The 16,842-nt window shown below is 39.3% G+C and overlaps 1 protein-coding gene across 18 annotated transcripts in view; it reads right to left on the minus strand.

The window, feature by feature from the left end:
• The window catches only part of SECISBP2 (SECIS binding protein 2), a 39,581-nt gene that overhangs the window by 18,397 nt on the left and 4,342 nt on the right, over positions 1-16,842 (minus strand). For 7 of the 18 annotated variants that reach the window (XM_033857746.2, XM_019936255.2, XM_019936256.3 and 4 more), the window contains 8 exons: positions 14,537-14,786; positions 14,167-14,290; positions 12,660-12,889; positions 9,242-9,323; positions 7,454-7,659; positions 5,813-5,935; positions 4,203-4,292; positions 2,756-2,888 (listed from right to left, as the gene is read on the minus strand). In XM_033857746.2, the coding sequence (XP_033713637.1) occupies positions 2,756-2,888; positions 4,203-4,292; positions 5,813-5,935; positions 7,454-7,659; positions 9,242-9,323; positions 12,660-12,889; positions 14,167-14,290; positions 14,537-14,786 (1,238 nt within the window). Of the gene's footprint in view, positions 1-2,755; positions 2,889-4,202; positions 4,293-5,812; positions 5,936-7,453; positions 7,660-9,241; positions 9,324-11,996; positions 12,087-12,659; positions 12,890-14,166; positions 14,291-14,536; positions 14,787-16,842 lie in introns of those variants that run through there. The other 11 variants (XM_073805886.1, XM_019936259.3, XM_073805885.1 and 8 more) reach the window with 8 other exon arrangements.

Genomic DNA, 16,842 nt, shown 5'->3' on the forward strand with positions numbered 1-16,842 from the left:
GGCTTCAAATGGTGCACTTAAGATCTGTGCATGTCACTAAATGCATATTTTACCTCCAAAGGAAAAGAAGAGCCATAAATAAATACTGAATTCTAGTAAATGATATGCATGCTGTAACACTTGGGGGTAAAATACAGTGGTGTCTGCAACCGACCTTAAATGAAGCAAAAATAAAAAACAACATATTGATGAATGGATAAATCGGGGTCAGCAAACTTTTCCTTAAAGGGCCAGAGAGCAAGTATTTTAGGCTAATGAGCATATGCGTACTGCAATGCTCAACTGCCATTATAACTCAAAAGCAGCCACAGATAATACTTAAATGAACAAGTGCTGGCTGTGTTCTAATAAAACTTTACAGCCAGCAGCCAGCAGGTCATAGTTTGCTGACCTCTGGAAAAATTACGAGATTGAAAAAAATTAGAATCTAGATGGTGAGTACATGGGTGGTCACTGCATGATTTTATTCGGCTTTTCCAGATGTTTGAAAATTTTCAAAAGAAAAAAAATGCTACCTCCCTCCCCTGAAGAGACAAATCATGTTTATCCTTTCTGGGATTAATGCCATAATAAAATCACCATCAGTTAGAGATGCAGATTGAGGTATTTATAAGTAAAATGACATGATGTCCACAAATTGCTTTAAAATGCTTCAGAAACCAAAAAAAGTAAGCTTCTTTACCATTTCCTTGGATACCTATTTTTCACTTTTAAAGTAAATAAACTGCCTCAGAGGGAAACATATTTAAAAGACTATGGAGGCAAATGTGCATTATTTCTCTGTATAACATATTGCCAATTTTAACTATCTTGGCTCTAAGAGGTGTTTCAGAGGAGAGAATGACTGCATCACTACCAAGCCAACACTGCCACCCGCTGCGTTCCCATGGACAGGCAGGTAATTCATTTCAATCTGGTGAAGATTTATAACCTGTACAGGGCACTTACGTAAGACTTTTAGGTACACCAAGTCATCACATCAAGTGGAAAACCCATAAACCCATGTTGTTGTTGTTTTTAATGTTTATCTATCTATTTTTTGCTGCATCGGGTCTTAGTTGCGGCACGTGGGATCTTTTGCTGCAGTGTGCAGGGTTCTCTATAGTTGTGGTGCGCAGGTTTTCTCTTCTCTAGTTGTGGCGTGCAGGCTCCAGGGTGCGTGGGCTCTGTAGTTTGTGACACATGGGCTCTCTAGCTGAGATGCTTGAGCTCAGGAGTTTTGGCATATGGGCTTAGCTGCCCTGTGGCATGTGGGAACCTAGTTCCCTGACCAGGGATTGAACCTGCATCCCCTGCATTGGAAGGTGGATTCTTTACCACTGGACCACCAGAGAAGTCCCCAAAACCCACCTTTTAATAAGACCTATTTCTTAAAATCATCGTACTTAAATAACTTTAAAAATTTTGTGATAAAATACATATAACATAGAAACTACTATTTTAACCGTTCTTCACTTCACAATTCAGTGGCATCAACTGCGTTCACAACATTGTTGGAAACATCACCACTACCCATACCCAGAACTTTTTCATGCCCCGAAATAAAAATCTATCCCCATTAAACAATAACTCCTCATTCCCCACTCCCCTCAACCCCTGGTAACTGCTAATCTACTTTCTATGACAGAATTTCCTTCCTTTTTAAGGCTGAATATTCCATTGTATGTATATACCACCTTTTGCTTACCCATTCATCTGTTGATATACATTTGGGGTGTTTCCATCTTTGGGCTACTACGAATAATGCTGCTATGAACACTGGTGTACAAGTGTCTGAGTCTCTGTTTTTAATTCTTTTGGATACATTCAGAGGAGTGGAATTGCCAAGTCACATGACAACTCTCTATTTGGCATTCTGAAGAACCATGGGACTGTTTTCCAAAGTAAGTGCACCATTTAACATTTCCATCAGCAACAGTTCCAATTTCTCCAAATCCCCACAAACACTTGTTATTTTCCATGTTTCTGATTAGAGCTATCATAGTAGGTTTCAAGAACTGCCTCAGTGTGGTTTTAAGTTGCATTTCTCTAATGACTACCAATGTTGAGCATCTTTTCACATGTTATTGACTGTACATATACCTTCTCATGGAGAAATGTCTTTTCAAGAGCTCTGCCCATTTTTTAAATGAGTGTTACTGAATTGTAAGAGTTCTTATATATTTGGATCTTAAATCCTTATACGATTTTCAAATATTTTCTCCCATTCTATAAGTTGTCTTCTCATTTTCTTAATAATGTCATTTGGTACACAAAAGTTTTTAATTTTGATGAAATCCAATTTATCTATTTTTGCTTTTGTTGCTTGTGCTTTTGGTGTCCTTTCTAAAAATTCATCACCTAATCCAAGGTCATGAAGATTTACCTCTGTTTTCTTCTAAGAGTTTCAAGTTTTAGCTCTTATATTTAAGTTGTTGATCCATTTTGAGTTAATTTTTGTATATGGTGTGAGGTTGGCGGTCCAACTTCATTGTTAAGCATGTGGAAATCCAGTTGCCCCAGGACCATTTTTTAAATGATTGTTCTTTGTCCTTTTAATGAACTCAACAACCCTGTTAAAAATTCACTGGCCATAGATATGTGTGTTTATTTCTGGATTCTCAATTCTATTCTACTGGTCTATAACTATCCTTATTCCAGCACCACATTATTTTGATCATATATAAACAACTTTTGATTACAAGAAAAAACAGTCACAAAATAGTCTACTGAAAAAGACTTCAATCATTTGTCTGAAATGAAAAGACTCTTTTACCTGAGAACACCACTGGTTTGGAGGACTGCTTTGCATTCTGGGAGTGCTGCTTCTTTTCCAATGCGGTTAGCATTCCTCCCAAATCCAACTGTACTGGAATTTGGCTCTTCTTTCCACTACTTTTAAAATTATTCTAAAAAGTTCAAAAATCAGAAGTTTATTTATAATACTAAATTTTACAAATTGTGCTTTTCATTTTATGATAAAAAATCATATAATTAATAAGATAAAACAGATATAGGGACTATAAAAATCTTAAAATTAAAAAAAATTAAAGTAATTAAAACCCCAGTCAATTCCAAATTATCTGCCAATATTACCACCAAGGTTGTTTATTTTCTCCTCCTTCTTTCATAACACTGGTTTAATTAAACCACTTACACGTCTGCATCTCCATTGTGAATAACAGCATACATCTACAGATAAGGAACCAAGACTTGTATAAAGTCCTGGGCTACGAAAGTTTATGTGTGGGGCTAGCTGGTTGGTACTACTGCCTCATTAACACCATTCGCTCTGCAATTGCCTAAGTGAGCCAACCAAGTGCCATGAAACCATGGAGGCATGACCAAAAATTTATACAAGTCCAAAACACACCCAGCAGGTGAGTATTATATTTAGGCGCAAAGTCAGATACACTCTAAACAAATGTTATTTCTGAAATCATTCTGATTTGGGTTTTGAGACTGTATAAGGGTGTACGGACGTGTTGTCTCTTGTGCTTTAACACCTCCACTCCTGCCCCACGCCACTGTTCTCTTCCCTGATGCCAAATTCACGCTGGGTGAGGGCTCATGGCAATGGGTGAGTGCTAAGCACAGCACAGGCAGCCACAGAGACCTCTGCAGGGATGGAAGATAACCAAATTACAACATAGGAATGCAAAGATACATGGGTTTAGAATTTTACTTTTCACAAATGTGAAAACAATCACCCCACTTTGAAAGGCAAAATGACAACGAACATGCCCAAAGTATGCAAGTTCTCCATCTAGATTATGAACTACAAGTTCATTCCTGAATCCACAGTGGGGCTAAGGCAAGAGAAGAATCATTTCTTCCTCTGATCCTGACTACCTGAGTGAAATGCTGGTGGCTCTCTTTTTTCCTTCTGTCAGACATTACTGCCTCACAAAGAGATTCTTCTGTTTCCTGAATAAACTAAGTCAAAGTTTTTTCTTTAAATCCAAGTTAGGCAGTTTGTGTTCCCCTCCTTTCTGATACAGCAATGGCAGTTACCAATAGCCTAATTTCAAAAGTGATAAAGCAGTTTTAGCTTAAGAGCAACTTTGTTTCAACACACTGGATGTGGTTCCCCAATGAAGGAATGAATCAAAACAAAACCACCTGTCCCCATACACAAAGAAGTCTGGAAAGCAGTTTTTCTCAGTTTAGTTTAGCAAGAAAAGTTAAGCCAAAAGCAATTGTGGTTTCAATCTAAAAATTACCTGTGGCTGCTGTTTAGACTGAAATTTCGGTGACTCTACTCTGTCTCTTCTTTCAGATGCAACTGCCAGATTGGGAAACTCCTCGGCATCCTAAGTAAACCACACACCCTTTAGCTCTTCGCAAATCACAATTATCAAATAAGCCCAACTACAACCTGTTCCTTGGTCTTATTTTCTTTCCATAAAAATATCCTTATAAAAGTGCTCAAAGGTGTTATAAAACAGTCAAAACAAAACCAAAAAACTAATGTAAGTGCTTCGGCTTTATTTCACTCTTAGAACAAAGTTAAGGACCGCAGTTTGAATCTCCCTGCTCCAGAGGCAGAGAGCAGGGGCCTCAAGGATGTGGGTTCACCAAGCAGTCTACGAACTGCCCCAAGCATACTGGCACAAGAGTTTTCAAGCACCCATCCTTCAACTATGCTTTTCTGTAGGGAAACCATCAATCTGGACTCAGGGGATGTAAGCATCTTGTCACATGTGCTGATCCTAGACTAGAAAAAAGAAACAAAGGAACAGGTCTCTAAACAATGTTTAAATCATTTTAAAATGTCTTATGTGCTTCTGTCAACATTTTAGGGACCCTGGAGAAATTATGTGAAAAATGTGGGCAGAAATAATGAGTTATTTGTTGGCCCAAACAATAATGCTCTACCGCAGTCATAGGTTTTCAAACATGCAACCCCATTACTCTCAAGGGAATGTTCAAAAAGCCCTGGGAGCCCCTCGAGTTTGTGGGAACACCTCGGGCTTGACCCTAAGCTGGCCGCCTGGGAGTACTGCTGAGAGACCCTTCTGCCAGCACCAGGAGCCAGGCTGCTGAGTCTGGTACTGCAGACCCATGAGAAACATAATCAGGATCCAGGATGGCTCCTTGGAGAACAGAGACATTCTTGGAGTATCACTGGACAACAATTTAAAGAGCACTTTCGGAAGTTCATGATATTCTCTTCTTGCCCAGGGTCCACGACAGATCTACAGTATTCTAAGTTTCTCTCAATAGTGGAGCATATTATACCAAAACATCTAGATAGAAAAGGAGGCCCTGCAGAAGCCAGCATGCCAAAGCAAAGAAAAAAACAGACCAGAAGATACTGAGGGGTATATATTAGTAGTAGGGCATACACACCATTAAATTTCAATACAAGTAGTTTTTTCTCTAGGCCATTCATTCGTTTACTGAGAACCTGCTATGAGATGGGCACTGCACTGGGGACACCAAAATGAAGAACTGAAGAAAATGGGTGACAACTATTTTCTTTAGCACTACAATTTTTTTTTTTTTTTTTTTTTTTGCAGTACACGGGCCTCTCACCGCTGTGGCCTCTCCTATTGCGGAGCACAGGCTCCGGACGCACAGGCTCAGCGGCCATGGCTCACGGGCCCAGCCGCTCCGCGGCACGTGGGATCTTCCCGGACCGGGGCACGAACCCGCGTCCCCTGCATTGGCAGGCGGACTCTCAACCACTGCACCACCAGGGAAGCCCAGCACTACAATTATTAAAGAAAATGTTGGAGAATTTTTACTTCAGCAACCAGTATGAACCCATTTCTATTAAGGAAGACCCATTTATTATATCAAACAAGGTGAATAATAAATGTAAATATACTTCAATCCTTGGTGGCTCTTGAACTGTCAGGACTTCATATTTTGATTTAGACTTTTCTTTCTTTTTCTTATTCTTCCTTGAGGCTTCGTTTTGCTCAGGATCGTCACCTTGTGATGCTCTGGACTAGAACAACAACAACAAAAAAAAGCAAAAATCATGGGTTTTTAGGACCATTTTTAAAGTCTTTATTGAATTTGTTACAATATTGCTTCTGTTTTATGGGTTTTTTGGCCACAAGACATGTGGAATCTTAACTACCCAACCAGGGATCAAATCTGCACCCCCTACACTGGAAGGCAAAGTCTTAATCATTGGACCTCCAGAGAAGTCCCTGCATTTCTGTTTTAAAAAAAAAAAAAAAACTTAAAACAAAATAAACATCTTTATTTATGTTTTCAGGAGGCCTGAGGTAAAACAGACAGCAAGTTGTTAATGGAGGCTCCTAGAGGGGTGGGGACCAAAGGGCTATGGGAAAAGGACCTTTTCCATAATTAGATCCTTGTAGTATTACAGGTGCTATTTCAGTAATAAAAATTCACAATACAGAAAGTTTTAGAAGGGGAAAAAAAACCATTATGACCACAATGCAAAGCCATCTGGGTCATAGGATTACAGGAGATCCTCATTTTCTCATCTTTATTTTGGGACTTCTCAAAAATAAACTTTTCTTACACCTCTAATTAAAAAATAATTTTTAAAAAGATGCTGGGAAAATAAAATAAAATCTGTTAACTCTTAAGAGTGTTAAAAGCTCATTTAGATGGTGACTTGGTGGTCTACTGTGCAGCCTGCGCCCCGACACCAGCGGGGCCTTGGAGCTGGCCAGTCTCCATGTGTACTTGGAGGGGCCTCACAGCCGCATCCTGTGTTTCACAAGTATGTGCATAAAGCTGTAGGGAACAGGCACACAGGTCTGACTTCACCATTAATTGTTACCAGCAGAGATTTCTCAATCAACCAAGCATAAACACACAGCTCCTGTTTGTGTGGGATGGTCTAAGACACTTTCGATATCAAAAAGTATTCTAACACTCAAAAAGATAGGAAACCAGCACTAAACAAATATGACCATATTTCAACTTAAAATAATGTTATCAGTACACAATGAAAATCAAACCCAAAATCTAGCCCAGTAAAAAAGGCTCTTCAAGAAAGAAATCTAGGGATTGAAAAATAACAACTTAAAATTATTTGAATTGAAAGGAAAAAATGGATTCTGAAATGCTATTTTATAGTAAGTAGCTGCAATTAACCAAGAATCAATTAACATACATGATGATCGCAAAATGTGGCACACAATTATCTTGCTACCAGTACCTGGTAGGTAAAAGCAATGTAAAATCAACAGACAAAAGACTGCAGTATTTTATATACCAGAGCATAAGCTACTGCCAGAATCTCTCTTGTAAAGAATTCAAAATGGTCCACAGATATTTTAAGACCATAGGTCTAAGATGCACGTCCTTACTTGTGTATAAAAGCTACCACTTGTGTCCCTAGACTGTATTCAATTCAAGTACTGAATACAACCAACTCAGATTAGTGCCTACAGTACCAAATGAAACACTTTCAGTTAGGATTTGAGAAAAAAAGACAATCCAGTGGTACAGAAGAGCAACATAATCAAACTGTGACACGTACCTTTTTAGTAGGATGGACAACATGTTTCTCTTTGTACGAAGGCTCCGAAGATAAAACTTCAGAAGATGACATACTACCATTTTTAGGATCTGCTGATGAAGCAACCATCTTTAGGTTTATCATGGAAGTAACATTTTTAGGGGCTGGTGACAGTTCTGTAGATAATGTCTGCCGAACAACATAACCCATTGGTGTCCAAGATAATTCTGCTCAAAGATAACCAAAATTGTTGAACAATCCCAACAGTAAAAAGAAATTCCTTAGAAATTCCAAGCATGCATTACATGAAGTACTCAAGAGCATAGTTAAATTAAGGTGTTGTCAAGAACATTCTCTTGGAAACTACAGTATCCACTAAATTTGTTTTTCTTCTTGGAACATGCATGCTGAATTAACTTGTAAGGGGAACTGATTTTCCTAGGAACTGTTCTTTTAACTTAGAGGTGCAGGTGGTAAACAAAAAAGTTTCCATTAAAAAACAATAATCCACAAATACATCCACGTGGCAAACACACAGATATAATGAGCTAAAGAGCAAACTGTGGCCCTACTAACCTTGATGTGTACCTTTAACATCAGAAATCAAAGATCACTAAACTTCAGCTATCGCAATAACTGGTAATTTATTTCTTTCTAGAACATAGGCATAAGTATGGCAACACTACTCCGTAGATGCCCATGAAACTCTATATACAGACAAAACAAAAGGACATCCTTCAGGACACGGGCAGGTCATGTCAGCAGCCTGTGGCTACCCCACAGTGGGGAGACAGGCTGTTCTTGTCACCACACAGCTATGCATCTTCACAGCAGTTGCTAAAGTGAAGGTCTTTTATTGAACCACGTACGTACCAAACATGCTAACGCAATTGAAAACACACCTGTGAATAAATCTAGAATAATTTTGTGAAAAGGTCTTCTGTTAGGACAAGCTACTCACAAAAACTTCAAAAGCAGAATCTACTGAACTCTCTCTGAATATCTCACTTCTGGGCCAGGTCAGGACAGACCAGCAGTTCTCAAAGTTCTGAGACTCCTAGGACCCTTTCAGGGGTCCAGAGTCAAAATTGTTTTCCTGGTAACAGGAATGTGCCATCTGCCTTCCCCACTCTCACTCTCCCATGAGCGTAGTACAGTGGGGTTTTCCAGAGGCTGTACGACAGAGAACAGTGAAACAGGTGAATGCCGAAGCAGATCTCCTGAGCCAGACATTAAAGAGCTGCTAAAACGTAAAGGCTGCTCTCCTCTCCTGACTAGTTTTTTAACTATGGAAAATAGTTATTTTTTTTAATTAAAATGTGCTATGTTAACCTGTAATGGGTTTATTGTTACTTTTAAAGTGAATTAGTAAGTATTTTGTATTTCTCAGTTTTAATTTCAGATATTACAAATATTGACAGTTATCCAAATAAACAGAAATTCTTTGGGGTTCTTTTAAAGGGTATTAAGGAGGTCCTGAGACCAAAAACTATGAGAACCACTGATATAGGTAATGCTTAAGAAAGTAATCATTTCTGCGTTCATAAAATGTCTCACTTAACCGAACAAACATTTCATTTAGAATGCTTTACTTGTACGTAGTTTACACTCCTTGTGCATGGATGTGGGATCTCGTTTGCTTACTTCAGTCTTCTAACAATGATGCCAGTTTATCAACCCATCAGCTGCCTTAAAGAAGGCTTTAAAACAAAAACATTTCAGTTGCACTAGACTGAAAATGAACTAAGAAAACAGACAACAATAGACAATTTTTATATTTTAAAATAATATTTGGTAGCCCACTCTTACCTCTTGTACATGAAGAGGGACTGGTAGCAGCATTATCAGTTACAGATCCGGTCCGATTATTATTCTTCACCACCGTTTCACCCTAAAAAACAAACCAGTTCTTTTCTTACTATTTCAGAATAAAAGTAATCATTATTTTTGAAATATATAGTTTCCTTCGCCATTCTTAAAACCTGCAAAACATACGCTAATTAAAAATTCCAAACACGTAAGTACATTATGTGAAAAATTAAATTACTTTCTTCTGCCAAATCTCATTCCCTAGAGGAAAAACCATCCACCGTCTACAGCTTAGCTAGCATCCTTCTATTTCTTTGCTTAGGACATAAACATTTGTATATTATTTTAAATGGATCTCCATAATGGGATCACACCACATGCAGTATCATGTAACTTAGGGGAAAAAAACCAACATACAACCAACAATTTCCAAATCAGCACAGATGTACCTACACGATTCTTAGAGCCGAAGTGCCCACTGTGAATGCAAAAGCTGTCGTTCACCACACCCCCACACCAAGGCTCAAAAAATCCCTGAACATACCCACAAAAACAAATACAGGCCTTCTAATACGTACTCCCTTTCACAGACAGAAAGCTGCCACACGCATGGAAGAGGCACCAAACGACACTTGGGGACAAGTCAGTACATTAAGAGAGACCTCAAAATGACCAGCAGCCAAGGTGAAAGGAAAATGATAAATTCACACTGAATGGATTTAAAATAAATTCTGGAGTTCATATGTTTCATAAACTTATCCATTTTACCATTCCATTACATCTAAGCCTAGTTAAAAAAAAAAAAAAAAAAAAAAAAGAATTGTTCAGTGGCCAAAATAGCTGATTGCTGAATATGCCTTGTGCCACTTCTCTGCTTGGATAGTAGAAGCCTGTTAACCTCCAAGAGCTGTTTCAGAACAATGGAAAGAACATGTTCCTTAACTAGGACAGAAAGCCCCCATTTTCAATACAAATAGAAATAAAGCAAAATCCTCCATGTGGCATCCACTGATTCCTGGCCCCGTGGTAGAGCTCACCAAGGGCCTGGAAATACCTACTTCACCCTGGGCCTTCCTGCCCCAGGGCCTCCCCAGAGGACCCACCACTTCCCTACAGACATCAGGCAGGGCTCTCTGGGCAGGCAGGTGTCACTTGCTAACCTGCAAATTCCAAATTACTGCCTGACAGATGCACACCATACCAATCTTGCAGGAGGTGCCGCCTAGAGCACCCACCCCATCCCAGGAGTGCGAAGCTGTCTGCTTCAATCCACTGCAGGACTGAGGCCCAACCTCTGAACAGAATCTCGATGATTTCATTTCGCTACTACTAAATGGATGCAAAACAAGGGTGACTGGGGAAGTGAATTTTTATTTTTAATGAAACATTTCTGGAAACTCCAAAGGCATGGGGAGGTTGGGAGTCTGGCAAAGAGAAAGATGCCATTCTCCCTTCTATTAGCACCTTTCTCAGCTTCCAAAACACTGGGCTAGTCCTGGAGGAGGTGATGTGGCATCAGCATAGCTCTGTGGAAGTGACTGCACACTGAGAAACAAATTCTCTTCCGGCCCCATCCTATAGGCTGCTGTGTTCTCTATGGGGCTCCAGATAGACACAGTATGTAAAGGCAATTATGTTAACTAAAAAAAAATAAATTCATCAAAGGAGAAAATAAAATAACATAAATGATTAAAACACAGCCTGTTCTTTGAGTAAACATAACTTTTATGCTCACCAAAGCCAATGAAACACTAGAAATGGCTTACCTATTCTAGAATGGTTAAGTAAATTATATATATCAATACCAAAGATTCAATGCAACAGTTATATTTTCAAAAAATATTTTATGACATGGAAAAACTACCACAAGTTTTGAAAAATTCAAACACAAGCTTGTATCATCCATGTGTATCCTAAATTGAAAGGAATGCCCCTCAATTCCCACAATGTACCATTAAAAAAAGAATAAGTGTCAAACATGGTTTTCTCTTGGTTGTACAGCTTCAGACAATTTTTTTTTTCCTGAATATTTTCCTCATGTTGAAAGATGTTACTAATACCATCAGGAAAAAAAGGTTTCTTTTAGAGGGAAAATGGGAAAAAAACAAAAAAATACTCCACACATAATTCAAGAGTGTGAATATATAAAGCAATGAGTATGTACATCTCCCCACATAGCATGATATGTCTTACTTCTTGTCCACATATGCAGTACTCATATGTAACAAGTGACCATGACATAAAGTGCCAGTCATGCTTCCACTCACCCTGGACCCGCTGTACTCTGTCCTACTTTTGTACAGTGCTCACGGGTTTAGAATTATCCACTGACCACCCATGATGAAAGCATGGAGCCCCTCGACTACTCAGCTATTCCATACACCCAGCCAGGGCCCAGAAAGCAGTCACAAAGCTGCCTAATGAAACTGTGATTCTTCTGTATCAGTCAATCGGCCTTACTTATCACCACTGTGTAAAAGGAAAACACCAAGGTATGATAGTCTAAGGGTCAACATGTGGGGAATGATTTATTTTCTGCACATTATAACACCAAGGTATGATAGTCTAAGGGTCAACATGTGGGGAATGATTTATTTTCTGCACATTATAAGCCACTACCATCAAGTCTTCAGAGGGTTTAGTATCCAGGCACCCAAGAGAAGTGCTAGGACAGGAAATGGAAATCCTTTCTCCATTCAAGAGGTAAATGAACTGGTGAGCTCTGTTTTTTTCATTGTTTCTTCTTTCTCCTTACCTCCATACTGGGATGGGCCCCAATTTGTCACAAGCCATTTTAGGGACTACTAACCCAATAAGGTTTTTTCCTGGAAGTCTCAAAATCAATCTGTTTGAGAGGAAAAATGTGTCAATTTGATGGAGTAAAACTTTGAGATCAAATGGTGAATACAGTGCAATTTAAAATTATTAGGCGCTGAGTGCACTTATTGCAATGACATTTTCCGTATCATTGACAAGACTGAGGTGCAGATAAAAAGCCTGGAAAAATCAGAAGTTACACTACACAGTTTTAACATTACTATCTGATTTAAAAGAATCTCTTTCCCTGTATTGGAAAAAGTGCTACCAGAATGCAATGGTAGAAACAACATTTTCACAATGTGCTGTGGAAGCAGGAACCCGTGCTACAATCCTCTCCTCCTGAGACACTGCAATGCTTTCTAGCCACCAGATATGAAGACACTTGCTAAGTGATTCTCTGGAAAGAATAGCCACACCAGGTGTTACAGCTGCCTATAAACAGTTCAAACAACAGAGAAAGTCACCTAAGCGAACTGAGAGGCCCCTCCCACACCAAGATGTGAAGTGTAGTATTTGAAGTGATGTCCTTGCATCACTACCCATCACTGAGGAGAAAGGAAGAAAGAAGGGAACAAAAAGAGCAGGAGGCTGCACTCACCTCTGCTAACACTGCAGCAGGTTTCCCCACTTCTCTTAGAAGAGAAACGTCAGTAGAGGCAGAGCGTAAAGGCCCCCACTTGAGCTGCTTTTGTATCTCTGGTATCTCACTGTTCTCTCGACCCTGCAGTTCAGGAAAATCCAACCTGGTAAATTCAAACTCAGGTTTGGAGGCAGATCCACTTTTTTCAATGATTCTGGATTTCCTGTCTGTTCGTTTATAATAACCATCTGTATTTACAGAATTAAAAGTAGGGGTAAAAATTTAGATGTTGTCTAATGACCTGTACTCACACTTAAATTGCAGAGTAGAAAGTCTATTGCTATTGATGCAACACGTTATTGTCCAAACAGCCTAATTTTTTTGTAGTGTTGTTAACCTTCTCTGTAACAGTGGAAAACATAAATGACCATGGGGGCCACTAAGCAGAAAAACGAAAACACACTGCAAATTTTAGGAGTAACTCTAAAGTGGATGAAATAGCTACCTTAACTTGACTGTGCAGCTGGGCATTTCAATTATTCTTAATACACACTTTAGAGATTTGTGAGATTAAGGGGACTCTTAAAAATTTTCTTTAAATAATAAAATTTCCATGTTTTAGTTTGCTGAAAGAAACTGCAGAGAAACAAGTAAAACGAAACTTATAAGCTCTTTCCCATCTTTCTCCTTCAAATGCAAATGAATGATGCTACAGGTTACAATGCCATAAAGCCCCAGCATTTTTTAAATTATTTAATTGTAAGGCTAGAGTTATTACAGTTAACTGTTCAAATTTTCTTTCATATTACCAAGTACCAGATGGTTTATGAGTGAAGTCAACACCAAGAGAAAAAGTTACATATCAAGTAACAATAAATTACACATGTAAATAAAATGACAGACCATTCCCAGTAAGTACGCTATTACAAAGGTTTTAAGTTATTATATAAACAGATGATGGCTGTGATCAACGTGCAATAGTAAGTAATTTACATGAAAAAAACAAGACGTCATGTATAATCACTAACTTTCAGCCAGAGACTGGAACAGCAGTCTTCAAGACCAGAGCAGACATGTCCTCTGAATGACTGTCCTGCCCCAGGTTTAGTATTGTTTAGGATGGGATTTAAACCACAGTCAACTCTCCCACGTATTAAAAAGTGTCCCAACAGAATACCAGAGAAGCTATTTCAGGGATGAACATGATCAAATATAGTACAAGGGATGTGACTGTAATTCACTTTTATTTAACAACTGTTTTGAGGCGGGTGATTATCACCTACTTGCTATGTGACTTAACAGAAGTTCTTGCACAAAACAAGGTAATAACATGTTAAGGACACGTCATAGAGCCCACACAAACAAGTTCCCTCCCCGGGAGGAAAGGCCCCCAGGATCCCACAGGAAACCTGATGGCCTCAGTTTTTCATGATGTGTAAGCCCACAAAAATAGTTCAAAGAACAGAGACGTTTCTGGGGGTAGACAAGGTAGGAAGACATAACATACAGAGCATGTTATTTTTACCTGATTTCAAACTATTCTCAGCATGAATGGACATACGAGGTGAACTTTTAACTGATTTTAGATCAGATGATATAGGTCTATCAGTCTTCTTAGTGTCAAACTTCTGCTCATCACAGGTTTTCTTCTGCAGGAAACAATAAAAAGTAAACATAATTGAAAAGTAACATATTAAAAAGTAACATAAATTCACTATAAAAAAGGCTCAAATCTGCAAATTCATAAGTACAACTCAACCATTTTTTAGAAAGGTTAGACCGTATCAAATTTTAAATATCTCAAAATTTAAATATCTTAAATAACACGCAAGAACTTACCAGTTCTTTATGTTTTAAATGCTAAAGTGATCAACAAAACCAAAACATTTACAGACCTTAAACAGAGCTTTTGTGTCTTGCGGGAGAGGGCACACGTGCTCATTTCGTGGCTTCACGGTTTGAAAACCTCCGAAACAACCGGGTTGGTTGTAATCATACTGGGAGCCAGGCACTGGGCAAACATTTTGTGACGACTCCAGGGTGTAAGGAGAATAGGCATATGGATGAAGAGGGATCTCAGGAGATAAATACTGAGGTGGAAAAGTTGAAGCTCCAAAAGCCATATCTTCGGCATAGAGTTTCTGTCTAAATAAAATGGGTAAATTTTAGTTGCAGATTTAATACCACAAACCAAGGAGCTTAATATTTTGTAATAAACAAATTTAAACTTTTTACTGTTTTTGAGGTCATTTATTCTAGCAATACCTCAAATTAAAAACCAAATAAAACCTCTGAGCACTTTTTCTTAACCTGCAAAGAAAGATGCTGACCTAGTTCTGTTTTTTTCATTACTTATCTGGAACCTCCATGAAAGGACCCTACTATAAGGAACATTAGAAAAGCCCAAGGAGGCTCCAGCAGCTTTCCACTCTCATGCTGTCAAATATTTGGAAAAGCCTCTCTCAGCAACCCTGGCCAAAAGAGCTATCCAGACCATTCTCTCAATAGAGGGAGTTTTTTACTGCCCATCCAACCTCTACCCCGACAACCTGCAGGGCCTGCCTCCTGAGGCCCCAGGTGCCCGCAGACAGCCTGCCCAGCCCCTTCCCTGCTCCAAGCCCACTGCCACATCCTGTGCTCTACTGACTCTTGGGGCTGGAGTTGCAATGGGGACACTACGCACAAGGCGGTCCAGGAACTACACACGCTGCTAACAAGATGGAACCATCTGTGAACACTGCTACTGCCTCAACTTTCTCAAGCTGCTAGGCTAAACTGAAATATAATTTAACATTGATTTTTTTTTAGCAAATTTGGTATATGGCCAGAGGTTTCAACCATTTTGCAATGAAAGTTGATACAATGACAAAATGCTAAGCAGCTGAGTTAAATACAAATCACTATCTTCTCATTCCTACAAATAAGCACCAGCAGATGTTTCTGTGACTTTCCAGAGCTCCAAATTATCTTGGTAGCAAATCAATGAAATCCCAAAGTGTACTGGTCCACTGAAAGGCAGGAAGAGCCAAAGCTAATGATGAGACATCCCATATGATCTTCCAACTGTTCAACTGTCAGGAGATATGGGCGTAGGCACCACTTACTAGAAGTCGTGTTTCTACTCTGCTGCAAGTAAGAGTCTGCACTGAGGAAGGAAAGGAGTCACTATCTACAGGCTAGACCTGTTAACACACTGATGAGAATGTTCACTGCTTTCGCTTCCATGCAGCACTGAACTGCCTGGAATCACCGTCTATTAATTCATGACATTTTATAACAAGTTTAAATCTTATAAGATCTTTTTCTTGTAAGCAATTGATTCTAGTAATGAAATATTCCAGATTAAAAGCCCAACGAACCCTTTTACTGACCATTTTCTGCCCCACAGAACACCTGGCCTAGTGCTGCTCTTTGCTGAGAAGATTCAAAGCTTCATCCTGCTCCCCAGATGCTAACCCTAGATGTGAATCTCTGTTTTATTTTGTTTGATGCTCAGAAAATCTAATGGAGGGCAGATGAAGGTGAAGAACCTGTTCTCCACAAAAGAAGATAGGCAAAGAAGATGGGCTGATAGCAAAAAAAAAAAAAAAGTTAAAATGACTAGCCCAAGTCCAAAACATGGATAAATGAACAAACCAATGAAATTCAGGTAAAGAAGGAAAGGGAGGTGGGAGGAGGCAGGATCCAGTAGTGGTTTTGAAGGCTGTTGTCACCCAGAAAATTTTTCTCCTGTGAATCAGGAGACCTCGGTTTGGGTCACAATCTGGTTTCCCCCTTTGGACTAGTCACTTGGGTTTCTATCCCCTCACTGATCCTTATTCCTCTGGAAAGTTGATATTTTTTCTTTCCATCCCAGGTAAATATAGTTACATGCAGAGAGCAACATACAACACAAAACTTCAAAGAGATAACCCACAGCATCTGCGGTTGGGGCTTCAAATGGCTTGCCTCTGAAGTTCCAGTTGCCACGAATCACTCAGATGGCCCTTAACCATAGTAACACACTTCCTCTATGCCCCACCGTCTCATCTGCCCCCCTCCTTTTGCTATTAGCAGCCCCTAACCTCCCCTGCTAATCTCTCAGCCCCACTTCCCCTTACCCCATCACTACCGACGACCACCAAGTCTCCCAGGACCCTCCTTCCTGCCAAGCTCAGTAGCCTCTATTGCATGGTGTCTACTTCTATCACATCACTTGAAA

Source organism: Tursiops truncatus, chromosome 6, assembly GCF_011762595.2.
Source record: "Tursiops truncatus isolate mTurTru1 chromosome 6, mTurTru1.mat.Y, whole genome shotgun sequence".
Lineage (NCBI taxonomy): Eukaryota > Metazoa > Chordata > Mammalia > Artiodactyla > Delphinidae > Tursiops > Tursiops truncatus.